Genomic DNA, 19147 nt, shown 5'->3' with positions numbered 1-19147 from the left:
AACATTTCGAAGAATTTTACTTATCACACTTCGGATTTCTTTTGCTGGAGTTTTAAAGTATTAATGCTCTGGGCTGAGGGGTTATGTCCCCCATTAGTCTCGTGCCTTCCCCTCCCCAGGTTTGTGTAGCACTGCCTTGCCACTGAGTGCAATAAATCTCCTTGTGTGGTGGCATGAATAGCAGAGGAAGCCCTTATTTCAGCAGCCGGCCCTGAGCTGTGCTGTGACTTTATCTGACAACAGCCTCCTTGACCTACAGGCACCCGTTTATGGCATTCATTCCCCGACTGGAGCCAGCAGCCCACTCACTAACCCGGTCGTCTACCTCGCTGTCGAGCAGCACAGGAAAAGACAGAAAATAGACCTCTGCAGCTCGCCACGTCGGGCTCGCTGCTGGTCACTGATCTTCTCTAAAAGCTTTCAAACCTGAGTCATTTCTGCAGAGCGGACACACCACCTCCACTCTGCAGTAATCTGTTGCCTTCGGAGAGATTATGCACACGAGGCTTTGTAGTGCACTTGTGTAAACCAGGCACAAATGGCCTCCCACTCCACGGCATCAAAGGTAAACAGAGAGGTTCGTCAGCGTGAAGTGAACGGCTGCCTTCTTAACACATCTGTGTGCTTTGATTTCACTGTCAACGATTAAAGGAGAAGAGGAAGTGACAGCTGTACAGTCGCTGTCTCGCACTGCTTTATTCTTGTTCGCTCTTTAGGGGGCAGCAGAGGTCAGGATTTGGCAAGGCAGCTTTCATATCAATTTACAAAGCCAGTGTTTGACAGGGGCCGGATGAAACCAGTCTTGTTTATTTCATGCTCTGTCCGAGACGGTTCCCCACTCGCCCGACACGTCTTTGTTAGGGGAGACTCGGGTTGAGACGTGGTGGCGCTGCTGAGCGTTTAAATTCTACTGGTGGATAAAGTCTCCTGGAGAAGCACAGACATCCACAGATGCTAAATTTAGATGAGTCTGGAAGCGAGACAACACACGAAATCAGTGCACCGAGGATGCGAAGGCGGGGAGGAAAAGGGAAAGTATAAAGAGGGGAGATAAAAAAGAAAATACACCACCACCATTTGCGCTTGAAGTGATTACTGTTCTTTGCACTCGGAACAATTGGTCCCACCAGTGTGGCTGTCACAGGGAGAGCTTGGCACTGTCATGCCACAGATGTTCACCCTTCTCTGGCCAAAACCCACCAATCAAACCTAAACTAGTGGCCAAGAGAGCCCTCACTCCCCCCCCTGTCATCATCCCCCGGGTGAGAGCGATCCTCCAACATTTACACTCCAGTTAAAGCTCGGCCCAGTTTGAGGGAAACAAAGGCGGACGGGACTTTCAGCGTCCTGAGAATACAGCCTTCTTCAGATACAATCATCCAGTGTAGTCACGTCTGGAAACAACTTGATCTGCACATCTGCAGCGAAACTGAATGTGACAGCGCACGCGATCTGGCAGAGACTTCCTTTCCTACAGCTTTTTGGTTTCTCTGCCGCTGTTGTTCTACATTCACCGACGCCCCAGAACACCGAAAACATATTAATGGAGACAATTAACCCAGAAGCAAAGCAGTGGTAGACAGAAACAGCTGCATATCCAGTGCGGGAGCACAGACATTGCAGTTGTCTTCCAGTTTATTTTTGAAATATTGACACTTTTGTCAGTTTGAGGAAGTGCCCCCGCAGCGATAGGAGAGTTTGCGGTTTCCGCCAAAGCCCCATACGTATCACTGCAAGCTGAGGGTCTGACAGCGAACTGGCTTCCCCGCACTCGGAGGAAAAATACTGCCTCTGAAATAGATACCAGCAGTATCACAGAACCCATCTTCCCCAAAGTGTTCACAACGGTGCAATTCTAGGACGCGAGCGGAAAACAAACTGCCACTGAGGAGCTGTGTGCTGGGGGTGAAATCAGATAACTGTTTTTTTATGTATCACTTTTTGAAAATCTTTGTTTGGAGGTGAAACAAGTATCTATTTTGCTGTATCACTTTTTTTTTTAAGTTACAGATACTAAGTCTTTCCTTGAGGTATTTAGCTGCAGCTCCACAGAGCATAAGGAAACAACAGCTATTGGAATTGTTTACCTTTTCCAAATATTGGTGTAATAAGTTCCCAGAGCAACCAAACAGCAACAAAACAACACGGCCGCATACTTCAGAAGCTTTTTTGCTTCATAAATGACTAAAACGATCAATTATGAAGTTAATTATTGTCAGTTAATAATTGATTAATCAACTAAACCCTCAAGGTTCCTAAACTTTTCATCCCCCGACCCCTAAAATAACCATTCCAGAGACATAAGTGTATTGGGGCGAAAAATTGTTTTCATAGGTAATGAAGAGATTTGGGAAGTTATTGTTTAAAAATCACATTACCCCAAACAAGACGGTGATTTGAAAATCACCACCGTAATGATTTTGGATTTTTTCTTTTAACCCGTGATTCAATCAGGCCGGACGGATTCCAATTTCCCTCCACTTTATCATGGCGCTAAGCAGTAATTTATCATTTGAGCAACAAAATCAATTTGTTCCCCTGTCCGCCGCACTGGCTGCGAGTATTCAGACAGACATGTCACATCTCCCACAAAACAACAACACAATGGAGGAGCCTTCATTTATATTCCTGCTCCATGTCCACGCCGCCTTTGAGATGCCAAATTTCAGCGTGCGCACACTTTCAATTAAAGCAAACAGCTGGATTGGTTTACAATATTTTCTTAATTATTTTAATGGCTTGGATATTGGACAATGGGGAGCAGGGGGGAGAAGATAGTGAGTTAATTGTTCTGATCTCCCCTGATGATCATCTTTGTGTGCGGGGAGGAGAATAGACGGCCGGCTGAATGGGCTCACTGCTAGTCTAATTGGCAGGACATAAATGGTATTTATTATGCGGGTCTTCCAAACCCTGATTGTCTGCGGCACAAAGCTGCCTCTATTAGCAGGGTGCTGGCTCTTACTGGTTGGTTTGAGATGACCCGACGCTTAACCATTTATTAGATGGACTGGAGGCCTCCTTGTATGCCATGGATCTCTCTAATTGCCATGTTTACCCATGTGCTGCTCCCTCGATCGCTAACACTGGAATGTGTTTGTTTAAATTTTTGCCTTGTGGGGTTAATACGTTTAACCCTGCGACATTTGAAGGGTTTAAACTTTTGGGTCTCTTTTCTTGTCCTGTGAACTTCCTTTAATATAACCAATCAGCTACTGGCAATACAGTCATAAAACCAACATGATGTCATTGAATATTGACCTCCGCCAAGGAGGTTATGTTTTCAATGTTGGTTGTCTGCACGATTACGCAATAACTACGAAAATGGTTTTCTTGAAACCTGGTGGAAAGGAGGGATATGAGCCAAGGACGAACTCAATAACTTTAGGAGAGGTCCTCGATAAGGGGAGAGATCCAGGAAATGTTTTTCAATCTCTTTTTCAACGTTTTCGTGGATTTCTCAAGAAATAATGCAAAGATCTTAATGAAAATAAACATATCTATGAACAGTTAAAATGTTGTGTGGATTCAGATAATAATACAGATTTTATTACTTAAAATTTACATATTTGGGTGGGAGGCGGGGGGGTGATCTTCATTCAGTTACTGTATGGGAACTAATTCCTTTCAACAATATCAGATTGGATATTTTCCCACTGTTTAATTTGAGCAGTTTGCAGTACATTTCTGTGTAAACGGTACATGTATCTGATCTCAATACAAGTGTATGCAATGCAGTGATAAAGTGGCCAATCAGCTTCGGCGGAGGTATGCGCTCTCCGAGTGGCCTTCGAGTTATTATCTGTGAAGAAGGTAACAAGTCAGGGAGCGTTTACCTGTCTCCATCTTATTACTGAAGAACATCAAAGTATCCACACAGAGGCTTCCCTCTGTTTGCTCCCTAAACACTCAGCTATGGGCCTCACAGTGTCTCTGTCTCAGTAATAGCTGGGAATTCCCTACTGAGGGTAAAACAATTTGCCACGTCCACACTTGCGTCTTAGTGCAAGGCCCTGTATACTTTCCCTAAGGCCTTGTGATGTACTTCTCAGGAGGTGGACCTCAGCGCGGAGCCCAGAAACAAAACGGGCCGTCAGTTAAAAAGGAAAGATCAAAGGCAGGGCCCTGTAGCCCGGGGTTACGCAAGTATGTCTGTTTAATTCTGCCAGAGATTGGTCTTGCAGTAAATGGTGGCGAGAGGGGAACAAAAGGACTCACTGGGAGTCAGCAGCGGTGGTGGGAGAAAGAAGGGTGATGAATGGGGAGGGAGGGGAGCCTCTGCTCTTTGACCCCAGTCAGAAACCTGAGTCACACCACAGGCCTGATAATAGGGCCGAACAGATTAGTCAAACAGGAAGACGTAGACACATTCAGGGCCATGATTGTGTGTGTGTGTGTGTGTGTGTGTGTGTGTGTGTGTGTGTGTGTGTGTGTGTGCATAAGCACAAACCAGGACAATGAAACACATGTGTTGTTTTGCAACACTTTACATTCAACAAAAAAATGCTAATGACACAAATTTGCATTGGCGCAAACGGCGCTTGCATGAAATGTCAAATTACATCAATAACCACAAACCAGAAAATTGTCTTTGCAACCTACTGAAGATACACAAACTAGATACAAGATATAAAGTTTAGAGTCACTTGTGGTTGTAAACCCGTTGTAAACTCCACCCCTCTGTTGGAGGCAGCACTAATATCTTTGAACTAACCTCATTGAAGCAGTAATACTACCCTCACGTGCACACTCAACAACACACCGCTGCTCTGCTCTCTCTCCAGTGAAACCTTGGCTACTTCCACAACCATCACCTGAAAGCTGCTACTGCTGCTGTGGCTGTTTATGTAACATTTCATCTCCACCCCAGCATCCACCTGTAAGCTCCGTGTTCTCCTTGGGGGCAAGCTACCATATCACATCCTGCTGTGCTGGGGGGTGACGAGGTCAGAGCCTTGATGCCAGACATCAACACTGTAAATAATCTGTGTTTACGTCACAATGCATACTATGGTCAAGGGACCTTAAGTTAAAGTAGCAAACCTGTGTATTTTAGCGGATCTAACACAGTTTTCCACAGTTTATCTAAATAAGTGTTTTTATTTTTTAAACCTGTAAGCTCCATTTTAACATTGTACTTCAGCTGTTCCAGGTGAATCTGACTTGTCATTGTACTGTGTGGCAGTTTAGACAACATCATATCATCCTGTGACTCTCCTTTGTAGATTTGTACTGTATGCCCACTTTTGGGATTTTCTTACTCATTTTCTCTTACTTTAAATACAATAAATATGATATATAATACATTATTGTCAAGTTACAACGCTATAATTAAACAGAAATCCAGAAATCTCATGACAGAAACCCTTGAATATATAATCAGAATGTGCAGGGTAATAAACTACAGATTAATGTAATCCCACATATGAAGGAGTAAGTATAAAGTTTACACCTTGAGATTCAACTTTACAAAATGTATTTGACTATTTTCTCATTCTGTGTATACTATATCACATATGTTAGGCTCAGTAAAATATATGTAAACCCCATTTATAAACAGGCAAATATAAATGTTAAATACCTGGTAAATCAACAACAAAGAAGGTGTAACAAAGTCTCACCTGTTTGATACACAGCAGACGGTCATTTGTCTGCTGTATGTGTCTGTCCATCGACGGTATAGAGTTCATGATGATTGTCCCTCTTTGGCCTCTACCTGCCAGCCATTAAACTGGAGCGCTCTGCAACAGAAACACAGACACGTGTTAAAGCTCGACTCTTCACAGGGAAGCTGCCAATCCCATCACCGCCAGGATATTGCAGTTAGTGTGTCTGTACGTGTGTGTGTGTGTGTGTTGCTGTGAGTCGAGATATTGATTTGGCAGGTGACAAGCACCTCAGAGAGCCCGAAGGATGACATTTCTCTCAGCACCTCTGACACCCTTAACAAGCCCTGGCGGTTGCCCTGAACGGCGCCACACACACACTTCACAGAGGACACAATGGACAACTTAGAGAAGATGTCTGACCAGGTTTAAAGCACCTGGCAGGGGAAATGACCAGCGATGGAGGGACACACCTCCTAGTCTCGTCAGCGTTACCTCAGAAAACCACGTGAAAAATTCCACCCTGGCCTGTGAGAACATTCACTTGGCATGTGATTGGCTGTTTACATTGCTTGGCGATTATGTAATCTTTGGTTAACAATTATCTGAACCCTGGGCCCAGACATGCTCCACATTTCATTCCTCCTCCCCCTTCCTGCTCCTTCCACTGCTCTCCAGCAACACCAGAGTTCCTCGAACAAAACCCCTTACATCGCACTATTGATTTTGGAGCAGCAGCTTATGGAAAACCTCTTTCTCTCCTCTTTCTTTTTTTTCCAGGAGGTATAATTCTTCATGGAAGGCAAACAATGGGGCTGCGGTGTGACACGCTACATAACATTATCACAAGTTAAAAAGTATTACAAGCTACATTAAAGGTTATCAATTTTGCCCGCGGGGGTCTGATTTAATGTTGCGTTCGACGTCGAATAAATACCAGTGGGCTATAACTCACAGTGACCTGCAGCTCCAAGTGAAGGGGGTGAGTGAATTAATAGGCACATGTACGGTTGGTGGTTTGAGACGTACCCCTCCATCTTCACCCGTCTCCTCCCCGCCACACTCCCCCCCCCTTCATCTCATCCTGTCTCAATCTTTCCTTTTGCGCTACACTGCAAAGGCATCTCCTCCTGCAGCGCCTCGTCTCACCGGCCCCCCTTCCCATCACTCAGACCCCTCCAACCCCTACGCCATCTTTCTCTATTACCATTACACAGTGAGAAATTTCACTGCACAAAGTACCGGTGAGATGAGGAAAAGAGAGGGAGCGAGAGAGAGAGAGAGAGAGAGAGAGAGGAGGCAGCATGCTGCACCACACTGATAATACTCACTTAGGGGTCTCTAGCTGGATTTAACGGCAGGGCCAGTAATCTACTCCACTAGACAGCTAAAGAGCTTTTATGCTACCTATTGGAGCTGCTCATGCCGTTACTTGAGTGGAGAGAAGGGCACACTAGTGCATTCCTCTCCATAAATTAGAAAGCTCATTAAAAAAAAGAGAGAGAGAGATGTCGGAGGAGTTTTTCTTTGCAGATGAGAAGTACGTGTTTGTTGATGTGATTGAAGTGTCGCACGAAGGAAAACTTTGAAAACTCAATGTGGGTTGAGGTATCCGTCAATATCGATTATTATTATGATCAATGACGCATTATTATTTCTTTTAAATCTTGATGAGCAGAGAATGACAAATACTTGATAAACAGCATAAAGTACAAATCTGAGTTTGATCAATTTAAGTTAAACATCCTTACTGTTCTTGCCCGATGCGTGAGTTATATCGATATGTATATATTGGACCTTTATTGTGAAAATTATTGGTATTGTTTTATCCTCCTAGCCCTAGTTGATCATCTTGTTGACTTGGTAGATGTCATTATTTAATAAAGAAAAAAATAGAATGGCGCTCAGAGAGTTCACACCTCCGCCAAGGTCCAACAGCCCCTTTAGGAAACTAGATCCTTTTTATAATTTGCAATCTGCACCAAATTACACAAATCCTAAATATCTGTCCCCAAAACATGCCTGATTTTTTTCATCAGGATACAAGAAATATTCCTTGGGCAAAAATTCCTGGATCTGCACCAAAATATAATGCATTCTTCCTTGGGTCATACACCTCCGCTCCACAAAATTTTGGTACAGTAGTTTTTGCGTAATCCTGATAATAACAAATGGACAGGGGTGAAAACAAAACCACCTTGGCAGAGGTAATACTACTCACACTACTAACACAAGCATTAAAAGAAGAAATCCTGTTTTCCCCTCTTTCCCTTGAAGATACCCTGCATGTCACACAGTAGAAAAAGCTTCATCCTCTGCATTAATGTACTGACTTTTTATGTTTGCTGCTGTAACACTGCCCTCACTGCGCTCCCTGTGCCAGCTGATACTGAGCTGGTCCTTGGCGTGGGTGGCCCCGCACCACTGTGCCCCTCAGTCACCAGCAGGTGTCTCCCTGGCCCTTCAAAGGCCTGGCTAGTGGCACAAAGAAGGCGGAGCGGTGTTGCTTTAAGCCTTTACAAGCTCTACAAATCCTCAGCTGCTGCTTCCTAACAGGGCCCACTCAGCCCGGCACTGCCTGTCTGACCTTGTGGTTATTGATGAGCGAGTCGACCTGCTCTCTCCCCGGCTCTCCGCCCTCCTGCCCTTCCTTTCCCTTTGCTCTCTCTCCCTCTTTTTCTCTCCCGATGTCATTTCTCTTGCCTCCAACAGTGAGTTAAAATGAGGGGGAAAGAAAGAGGCTGGGCTGCCATTCACCTCCTCTGTTGAGCACACAGTATTTCTGACGTCCACACACTGCCTACACACGTTAAAGATCATTTTAAGTATGACGTGACATAGATCTGGAGTAATTTAATTGAATTTCACTTGTTCTAATCAAACACTAGTCCTTTGTTAAAGCTTTAATGACTAACAAGAGCCAAATTAAAGATTAAACCCACAATGCTGTGGAGATATGACAGCAGATGCAATTATGAGCCTGCCCCTATTTACTTGCTCTTTTTTTAATCTTGCAGATGTTATCATTTATTATTTTCTCTGCACCATTACCTTATGTGAACTTATCTGCTTTGATTCAGCTAGTTACCCCCAGAAAACTGTGTGTGTGTGTGTGTGTGTGTGTGTGTGTGTGTGTGTGTGTGTGTGTGTGTGTGTGTGTGTGTGTGTGTGTGTGTGTGTGTGTGTGTGTGTGTGGTGGGGTGGGGGATCGGCGCAGATATACGTGCGTTGCTTGAGCTTAATTTACTGCAAATTGCGCGGCAGGCGTTACACAACAAGTTGAGGGCTGCGGATTCCTGCACAACAAAAGGCACACGGGGGAGTGGAGGTGGGCGGGGGGAGGGAAGGAGGAGGGAGACCCGCTCGCCTTCCCTATTCAAGGGGGAGCTAAAATATATGTATTGAGTGGGAGCTGTAATAAAACGAAACGGGTGAGGAGATGCAGGCTGGGAACAAATATGAAAGGCAGTGGAGTATGGCGGCAAGGCGATGGAGCACCACCGGAGGATTGGATGAAATTATCTCTTTATAATCAGGGGGCTTCTGCATGGCTGCCTCCTCCATAGCCCAGTGACAGATGAGGCCTACCTCTTCAAATGGGCTTTTCACAGAGCTATCAGTCCACCTCTGGGGTAAAACAATGTTTTTCTTCCCCCCTGTACCACCACTTTAAAAGCTTTGTTTCCACGCGGCCCCCCCGCAGAGGACGGGACCATCTCCCATCAGGCGGGGTCCGTGTTTGTCTCATTACGTGTTCATGTTACATAAGTGTACCTTGAAAAGGGCCGCGGATTTAATTAGACGACAAAACAGTGCCACGGCGGGGACTGGAAGATGGTGATGCTAAATAATGTCGAATGTAGACACAAAAGCGCAACAATACCTCCGGTAAGTAAGAGGGATCGCTTTTTGAACTGTCACAATCGCACAGTTTGGAATATAAACATTATTTCAGACGCCATGAAACCCAGCCCAGCATCTTCAAAGAGAGCTTCCAGCCTGTTAATGTAACGTAGATGAGTTGTGTGCCTCCGCTCGGCGGGATAAAAACAGTCTGAGGGGGAGAAGAGTAGACAATGATTAGCTTTATCCCACCATCACAGCAGAACAAATGGATCATGAACCCTCGCCGCTTTACACAGTCTCTCAGCTGAGCTGTCAAGGCGCTAGGAAGTGGTAAACAGATTTAATTTATTCATATAGATGGCTCGTGAACCAAAACATTCAGGCTACTCTTGGGTTTCATTTACAGATATTACAACTTGGCTCTTATTTTGGTGGTTTTTTTGGGCCATTGGTTATGATGACATTGTGCTGAGATCTGGGACAACGGCACAACAAAGCCCAACAGGTCAAGAAATTAACAATCAGACAATAAAGCGTACAGTTAACGAGCCATCAGATTATTCAGTCATAGCACTAGAGGTAAAATTAAAAGTGAATGCACCCAAAATGTGAGTAATAATCCCCAATTTCACGACTAAGATGACGAGAGCAGGTGGAAGTTGAGTAGTTCCCTTTTGTTTAGTCTTCCAAACTAGAATGGCGCTCAGTGGAAAACATATCTCCGCCAAAATTCCCTCGTAAATTCAATCAAGCTACACCAAATTTCACACACTCATAGATATCATTCCCCTAAATGGGCCCGATTGTTTCAATCAAAATCCATGACTTATAAAATTAGCACAATTTCCAGATCCGCCCCCTGATCCAGACCAACATTTAAATGGGTTCTTCCCTGACGCACACTGCATCCATCCACAATCTGGTGGAGATCTGTCCACTTGTGTAATCTTGCTTTAAAACAAAAACTCAAACCAGCCGACCAACCAGCGGACAGGGGTGACAACATAACCTCCTTGGCAGAGGTAATAAATTTGGTTAAACTGGAGTTAATTACCTGTACGACATTAGCACTGTGCCCCTGGATCTCAGCAGTTAGTGTGCACAGTATCATTATTATCGAGAGGCAAAGTGGTGAGACCAAACACCATGAATTATTTGCTTAATTTAAAGATCCCCTCCTAACATGTTATAATACATAAAGTATAAAACCAATCTTAATTATTATCTGCCTCTTTTCCCTCATTAAAACAAATCAACGTTGTATGAAAATCGTGTTTCAGGAAAGACAAACTTTTGCCCCTTCAGCAGATAAATGTTGAAATGTGCAAAACTCTGAAGGTCAAACATCTGAGTGGAGTCACAATAAGCTGAACACACGTCTGAGTGGACTTTGAATGAATCAAACTTGTGCATTAAGGCGAGACGCATGTGTAGAGTTGGAAAAAAAGTCTCGGCCAAAGAATTCGTGGACGCACACAGGCCGAGAGCTGGACTCAGCAAGAACTGAAAGACAGCAAGCTGTGCTGGCCACCGTTCGGACCACACACACACACACACAGAAACATACACATACACAGATCTTCTCACCTTCCCTTGAGTGCTGGACCGCCATCATGATACCATAACAAACACCCTCAGTCATTCCTAATGTGCTTTACAACAACACTACAGGCAGGGTGTTACACCTCCACAGAGCTGTGTGAAACATCCCCCTCGACTAACACACACACTCACACACACATACTCACACACACACACGCCTCACTAATCGAAATCATTAAGTATTGCTGACACTATTAAAATGGAACAAGGTGGCCTGAGCGGGGAAATCGGCATCACTCTCGCACCTTGCGAGGACACATCAAGACGCACAGCTCAAGGTGATCGTGTCCCCGCGTGTCGCCTATTGTAGGTGAATTAGGCAATAAAAGACTAATCTGCGCCATCATTGACAAGGGCTCGGCTGTTTGCAGCACTTGCTTAAGGGCGATAAAGATGAGGGAGGGAGGGTAGAGGAGGAGGAGGAGGAGAGGGGAGGAAGCATCTCTTTACCCCTCATGATTTTAATGAGCTTTGATTCCGAGATAGTGTACGTCTTGTTTTCTTCCGACTGTCGGCCGAGGCCGGCGTGAAAGCTCCCCCTTTAATTATCTCAGCATTGTGGGGAGACGCCGTTTTCTCGCCGCGAGGGGAGGGGTGTTTAGTTTGGAGAGGGCAGCTCTAGGACTCCAGGTGTCTGCCTGGTTCTGCGCCTGGTAAGTGGCCAGACGAGGCAGCGAGGACAAAGCTGTGTTTGTTCGACAGCGGAGAAAGCAGAGAGGATGGAAATGTGTACGAATCGGCACCGCTTCCATTGTTGCCTTACAGAATGTGCCATAATCCCCGGCAGGCTCCATCCAGAGCTGGCACAGAGGATAATATGAGCTGCCTCCTGCCTGTCCCACCTCCCTGCTCTATACCTCCCCTCCCCTCAGCCCTGCTCCATCACCTCCTCCCTTCCCCCATTTCTCTGCTGCACACACATATGGACACACTGCCACTCAAGTGCACACACACACACACCTCCCCACATGGCTCCTTAACAGGCTTGGGAATGGATTTCTTTTATTTAATGTGGTTTGGTCTGCAGCTCCAGCGGCAACCGTGAGAGAGGGCGGGCTTGCAGTTGTGACACACACACACACACACACACACACACACACACACACACACACACTCACACACACACACACACTCAATCCAAGGAGCCCTGCTGCGTTGGTCGCTGTTCACTGATCTCTCCCTCTTCCCCTCTGTCTTTCTCCATCTCCCATTCTCCCTCCAACTCCCTCCCTCCACTCCACTCCATCTCTCTCACGCAGACCCACATTCCCTCCCTCCCTCCCCTTCCCTTTCTGCCCTCTCACTTTTTTTTTTTTTTTTTTCATGACAGCTCACATAAGCAAGCCTCCTGGATTCCTACGGGAGCCCCTCGATCAGTACACAGAGATTGTTCAGCCATCAGGCACATCTGCAGCGTGATTAGAAAAGCAAAGGGAGCATGGTGGTGGCGGCGGCATGCAGGAGGGTGGGGTGGTTGCTGAAGCCCCCCCCAACACCACCACCGCTACAGCTACAAATACCCACCACCACCACCCCAGCAGCAAAAGAAGAAGAAAACAGAGGGTCGGGGATCATAGAGGGGCCTAAGCAATATCTGCTCTCTAACCAAGTGTAACGTTTCACCAAGTCTCAGGGGCCGATTGCAATACAAAAAAAAAAAAGGGACAAAGGCAGATTGGGGCCAGTCTCTTCACCACCAAGCCCCCCCACCCACCCTGCAACTCGCCTGGCTCCTGCGGGGCAAAGCAAAAAAGCGAGAAGACATGGTCCCAGCCACACGCAATCATGGGGAGCATCACCGCCTTCTCCTGTTTGCCCTCTGCCGCCTCCTCCAAAACAGCCACTCTTTTAATTTCCCTCCACCCTTACACTAATAGCAGAGGAGGTAGAGATGAGGGGGGGGATGTCAATTCCCCCCGGGGGGTTGCTAGAGGCTGCACAGATGAGCCACATGACTGCTCGTCGCCTCCGAAAATGCAGAGCGGCGTGGAGCTAAAGGCGTGCCGGCTACAGCCTCACGTTCTCTGCGGCTTCCTGCGGCGCTCTGTCAGCCTCCCCCTCTCCCCTCCCAGAATCCTCCAAGAAATTTGGAGGCATTTGCTGATGGTGATGATGATGATGATGAAACCATCCAGCCAAAGTGCAGACCTGCAGCTATTGTTGCAATGTGAGGTGAATTTGAAACCCTCAGCCCCGTGAAACCCTTGGTCTTGAGAAGTGTCTTTGATTGTAAGCACAGAGGAAAAGTCAAAGAGGCATTTTACCTCCATTTGGGTGACTGATATTGTTGCTGTGTAGGTGCCGACACTGCTTCAGACAACTTGTGAGTGAGTTTTTCTTTTTTTTGCTCTCTTCCTTTTCCTCCCTCCTTCCCTTTCTTATGCTCTCCTCCATTTTCCCCCTGCCAGTCTCTCAGTTTATTATGCATTCAGCTCATGTGTCCCTCCTGTGAGTGGCTGTTCATTTTCCACATACCACGCTTAATCCGGCCAGCTAAAAACTTTGAAATAGCGGGAGCCGCAGACGCAGCAGCTACCCGGGAGGAGCCATTATGAGGTCTGGGAGGGAGAGAGGGAGAGAGAGAGAGAGACTGATAGCACTGGGGGGAGGAGTGACAGGCGAGCTGCAAGATACATGGGAAGGAATTCAAAGAAGGCTGAGAGCAGAACATGAGGGTGTTTGTGTGTTTGTTACCTCGCGAGTGTGTGCGGTGCACGTGAGGGAAGCGGTGATAAGTTAGGGGTGGCTGTGTGTGTTTCTTGCCTTGTGTGTGGGTGTTTGATGGGGTTATTGGTGTGGGCAGGGGGATGGAGGACCTCCTCGTCTCCATTGTGCCGCTGACCTTTGGCCTTTTGTGACTTTGAGTGAATGGGAGGAGAGAGTGAGGGTGAGCAGACTTTAAATAGTGCATGAGCTCAACCTGCCCAGACGCTGACGGACAGCAGCAACATGAGCTTTCTCTGTTTCACCGAAGACGCCTGTGAAGACATGCCATCAAAGTGCCAGACCTCAGCGTGACCCCGCCAACATTTTAACATTTCATACTCAGAGAATCTTGGCTGCAACTAATGGTTATTGTCATAATTTATTAATCTGTCATTTGCGATTCTTTTTTTCATCAGGACAATGTCAAAAACAATATGTGACAAGCTACAAAGCCAAAATGTATTAACACTGAACACACAGTGAACTTAATTAAAGATAATAAAAAACTAAGAAAAGCTTAGAATCCTCACATTTGAAAAAGCTGCAATATTAAATATTTAGCTTTTGTTCTCTGTGATACATGATCCGCTGCACTGCTTTTTACACTATTTTGTCTTTGACTTCATCAGTGTTATCTGGTATTTATAAATGTTTTATATTTATAGTGTATTTCTTTCATAATGGTACACTGACAGCTGTTATTCGGTCAATTTTATACCATCCTTTAACCTCAGTTTCTAATGTTATTAAGTAAATACTCATATTTTCTTCATATTTCCTATTTGGTTCATATATAGGGTATATATATATATTGTTCATAACACCTTCTATGTTCTGTGTGCTGCAGCCATCTTAAGGACATTCATGTAAAAGAGATGCAAAGAGTTTTTAAAGTGCTTTTCTGTTAAATTTAATATATTGAAGGAAGAATATGTCACTTTTCAAACAGGAAATGACAAAGTCTTTCTCTATAAGTATTCAAATACACGATTGCTAAATTCAATACACTCAATGATAGACTTTATGTCAGTGTCCCAGTGCTTTAGCATTTACTAATATCAAGTAATTGTAACTTAATGTAGTTCATCTTAAACAAATTATTATAATGAAGCGTTGACCTTCAGTTTGTTTCAGGTCTACTGCATCTTCTTAACACTGGCACGTCTCCTACAGATATATTTTTCATATCATCAGGGTGTTTTTTTTTTGATGACCTTACTGAGTGGACTGATCCTGTGTTAACAGCTTGCTAGTATCAGTAGCCATCGGTCCCTCCGGGGAGAAGCCTCTCGTTCCACAAATGTGCTCAATTAAAAAGAGCAGAGTGCTTAGAGAGGGGCAGCGAGGGGCCAATCCCTGTGCCTGTTTGATCTGGATTTCCTAATTGGTCAATGACAACACATTACCAGACACGCGGACGCTTGATCCGCAAAGAAGAGGCTTTGGACTGCGGCGCTTCTGCCTCTTTTGGCCTCCCCTTCCCCCCTACGTCACCGCCATCCGTGACCATGCAGGCGCAGTGTGTCTGTGTCCAAGTGTGTCTGTATGTAAAGGAGGGGTGGGGGTCTGCTTTGTGGGAGGGGCGCTGATTTAGAGGTTAGGCAGCACAGGCTGCTGTAAATCTGTGTCACAAATCTTCCTCATGAAGCTGTAAGGAGGGAGGGGGGCGGGGTCGGGACGCAGGCATGTGATGAATCCCACGCAACAGACAGACCTCCACCTCCCTGCGCTCGGCCTCTGCTTGGGTCCACGCCGCGCCGCTTGCACTCTAATTTGCGAGAGATTGCAGGCTGCCATGTTTTGATTGCCTTTGTGTAAATGAATCGGGAAGCCTCTCATCTCATGTGCGGTTGTGAGGAATGCCAATGTGTCTGGGGAGAAAGAGGAGATTCTCCAGGGGGGAGGACTCAGCAGAGTCCTCAATCAAACACTCAAGACAGTTATTCAATATTTCTTGTGCACATCTTTCCCTTTTAGTGGAGGATCATTTAACTCGATGTATATTTTTAGCATTATTACACCCATCCTAGTTCGTGTGACTCTCTTTGTGAAGTTACTACGACGTTAGAAAACAAAACAAAACCTTAAATCAAACCAAAAGAGCACAGATTACATGTTTGTAGAACAGTACGTCTCATTTTATATAATCTTACAGGGAGCTAAAAATAGCATCAGCTGAATATTGAATGCAGGGACAGAGGAGGTTGTTTGCAGTCGTTATGCAATTCAACTTATGCCGTCAAATGATGCAATAACAGCCTCGTCCTTTCACACATGCACACTCGCTAACGTCACTCACAGTTCACACCTAATCTCTTTTTATCCACGCTGAAGAAGAACAAAAAAAGCTTGAACTCAATAATGTGAGGGTTTGCTTATTTATACGCTTGTGTGGGGGGTCAATGGGTTCTTGAAGCTTATTCCATCATTCAAACTGCATAAATAAATCAATGGAAAGGTGATGAGGTTTAATTAGTCCTGCTATTATATGAAATAATTAGATTCGCATTATAGGTGATTATTTTCATTCTTAACTTTGCTTCTAATTTCATTGTTTTTATTCTATTATCATTTACTCTATGAAAGGAAATTGATAATAAACAGTATATAATAGCAAACGTTTGAGTCCAAACCCCAGACCACAAACAGCGAAGCCTCTTCACATTTGAGATGCTGAAATCAGCATGTTTGTCATTTTTGCTTGAATTTTGGCAATTTCTAATTAGTGGATTAATAATTTCAGCACCAGTTCATGTCACTTTTGACCTTGCAGTGAACTCAGGATAATCTGATTCGAAAGGATCTGGCGATCGACGTAGGTGTTGATGTGTTGTAAACAAAAACACATGAGTATTGTATGAGTGGAGTTTATACTACATGTCCTGCCCCCTGCTGCTCGACCCAGGTGACACCCCTCACTGGCTGCTTTCTTCATATGCGAAAGGTAAATTCTGTGAAGGTGTACAGACATTTTCTTAAGATCATTGTCTGAAAACAGCTTTAGAGAGAGGATTTCTTTTTACCTACTGTATCATGGTAAATGCTCTGTACAGTATAGTATTTGCCCATTCACACACACACATTCATACAGTGCATCTATGTGCAGCACTTTCTCTACGAGAAGGGGCAAATTGGGGTTCAGTTTCTTGCCCAAAGACACTTTGGAATGCGGAATGTGGAAGACTGGCATCGAACTGCCTTCTGGTTAGAGGACGACCGCTCTATCCCCTGAGCCACAGCAGCCTCATGCTGAGAATAATATTCGTATCATGTATGTTCATGGGTGTAATTTAGCTACAACCTGTTTCTGGCTGTTGGCAAACAACACGGTTGCACATCATCCATCAGGGAAGTTGAGGTAGCTTGACAGGTAAACATAAACAATGCTGCCTGCAGGAGCATTTCTAGAAGTGTATGTATGCCCACACACGTACACACACAAACAGCCAAAGACAAACATGCACAGTGAGACAGGGGAGGTGTGATAGGCAGCGAGACGCTGAAGGAAAGACGCACTGGATCAAAAAGAGGAGAAAATGTTTTCTGCAAGAAGCGGCAAAAAGCAGAAAAAGTCTGTATCCTCCTGTTTAAGCCCCGAAAACTGCTGAACCATCAGCAATTACAGGCTGGCTGGGTCATGAATCTCTCTCTGCAGTGGTCCCGCTCCGTGCTGCGATACTGCAGAGGTGCGCGGCCTCGCTCACCTGGACAGCAAAACAAACGCACGCACACAAGTGGAGACCTGAGCTGCCGCGTGACGCCCTGAATATTATCAAATCTCTGTGCAAATCAAACGGACACTTTGCATTTCCTTTTTCCATGACGGCAAAGTTGACACCGTCAGGAGCGAGCTGATATGCAAAGCAGATGTTTTTACAGACGCACAGGTGAGCGTGATCCGCGAGCTGCAGACAAACAAACAGGATGTCATGGTGACACAGTACAAGCAGCAGCCACGGGACAAAGGTGCATGCACAAACACACACACACGCAGAAAGTGCAGAACATATAATTAGCTAATCCTGCAGAAAGCACGGATAGGCAGTGACTTAATTAAAATGATTCATTAAGGCCAATAAAAAAAACTTCTTTCAAAACTGCTGCCTGTAATTACAAGCGACCCCCCTCCTCCCTGTGGCAGAGGGCTGTAATATGTGCGTGCGTATGTACGTTTGCATGTGAATGTGTTTATGTGCGCGCACGTGATTGGTGCGTCTCAACGAGAGGGAGGGAGAAAAGTCAGTTTCTGTGGCTCATTCAGCGTTAGGATCCTCGGCTAATGAGATTAGTCAATAATGGATTGAAAGCAAGCAGGCTCCCCTCCCCGACACAATGGCAGAGAGGCTGCCCTGTCAGCGACACATCCTCCACTGGTCAATATGCACACAAACACACACACACAGACACTTAGGCACACACACACACTTAGAAACACATCCAAACAACAGGGGCCACCTTCTTAACATACAAATTGTGTTATAATATTGAGCGGTGCCTGGTTGAGATGGAGCTACGTGCCTTGCAGGCTGCAGACGATTCTCTGGGATTTAAATTCAAATTGGGTGCATATCTAGTCTTGATCTACAGAAAAGTAGATATTGTGTGTGTCACGTCGGGCCCTCGAAAGCCCCAGATCTCTTTCATCACATGAATGCATGAGAGTCTGAGCCCGGGAAGGACAAACAAGTGTTGAGAGTTGAAAACTCCTCTCTACTAAGATGAAGAGACATGAAACAGGGACTTTAAGGCCAACTGCAGCACAAACAGAGCTCTTTACAAACAAGTGAACAACCTGTTTGCGAGGGTGAAATAAACCTTGCACAAACAAGACGAGCCGAACCGCCACAGAACTGCGATGCATCTGCAGAGTCAAGACTTTTCACAAAAAGAAGCTTTTAAGAACCAGCAAACACCAAAACTCAACTGCTTTCCTAAATGGGTGTTGACGATCCTGAAATCTGCAGCTGCATCTATTGAAACCTGCTCTGAATGACACATTTGGTTCAGGGGGAGTTCACACACTAATTAACTCGCACTTCGGTAGCATGCATTTGTACAATAAACTAGGGCTTTTGAAAATGTTATTTCCCTGTTTTTCGTCTGGCAGGCTACACACAGTCTAGCCTCTGATTGGTGGAGCCGGTCGGGGAGCGGCAGGAAAACCTGTAAACACGAGCTAAAAAAACAACTTTTAAAGAAAAATCTAATTCTAACGACCAAGTGATGTGAATGTGTGTTAATTATATTTACATGAAAAACATAGAATTGACTCTTACTTTTACAGTAAAAGACAGGAACCTTTTTGTAAATATTATCTATCACTATCATATTCTAATTATGTTGAAAGTCTACCATAATTTTTGGAAAGCACGTTAACCAATGTGTAT

At 45.2% G+C, this 19147-nt stretch overlaps 1 protein-coding gene across 2 annotated transcripts in view; it reads right to left on the bottom strand.

Moving 5' to 3' along the window:
* LOC118100299 (zinc finger MIZ domain-containing protein 1) overlaps window positions 1-19147 on the bottom strand; it is a 111524-nt gene that overhangs the window by 33241 nt on the left and 59136 nt on the right. For both annotated transcript variants that reach the window (XM_035145229.2, XM_035145231.2), the window contains exon 3: window positions 5622-5741. In XM_035145229.2, the coding sequence (XP_035001120.2) occupies window positions 5622-5690 (69 nt within the window). In that variant the 5' untranslated portion in view covers window positions 5691-5741. The remainder of the gene's footprint in view (window positions 1-5621; window positions 5742-19147) is intronic.

Source organism: Hippoglossus stenolepis, chromosome 21 (assembly GCF_022539355.2).
Source record: "Hippoglossus stenolepis isolate QCI-W04-F060 chromosome 21, HSTE1.2, whole genome shotgun sequence".
NCBI classification, from domain to species: domain Eukaryota; kingdom Metazoa; phylum Chordata; class Actinopteri; order Pleuronectiformes; family Pleuronectidae; genus Hippoglossus; species Hippoglossus stenolepis.
The sequence above is the reverse complement of the archived record's forward strand: the minus strand, read 5'-3'. Positions and strand labels throughout refer to the sequence as shown.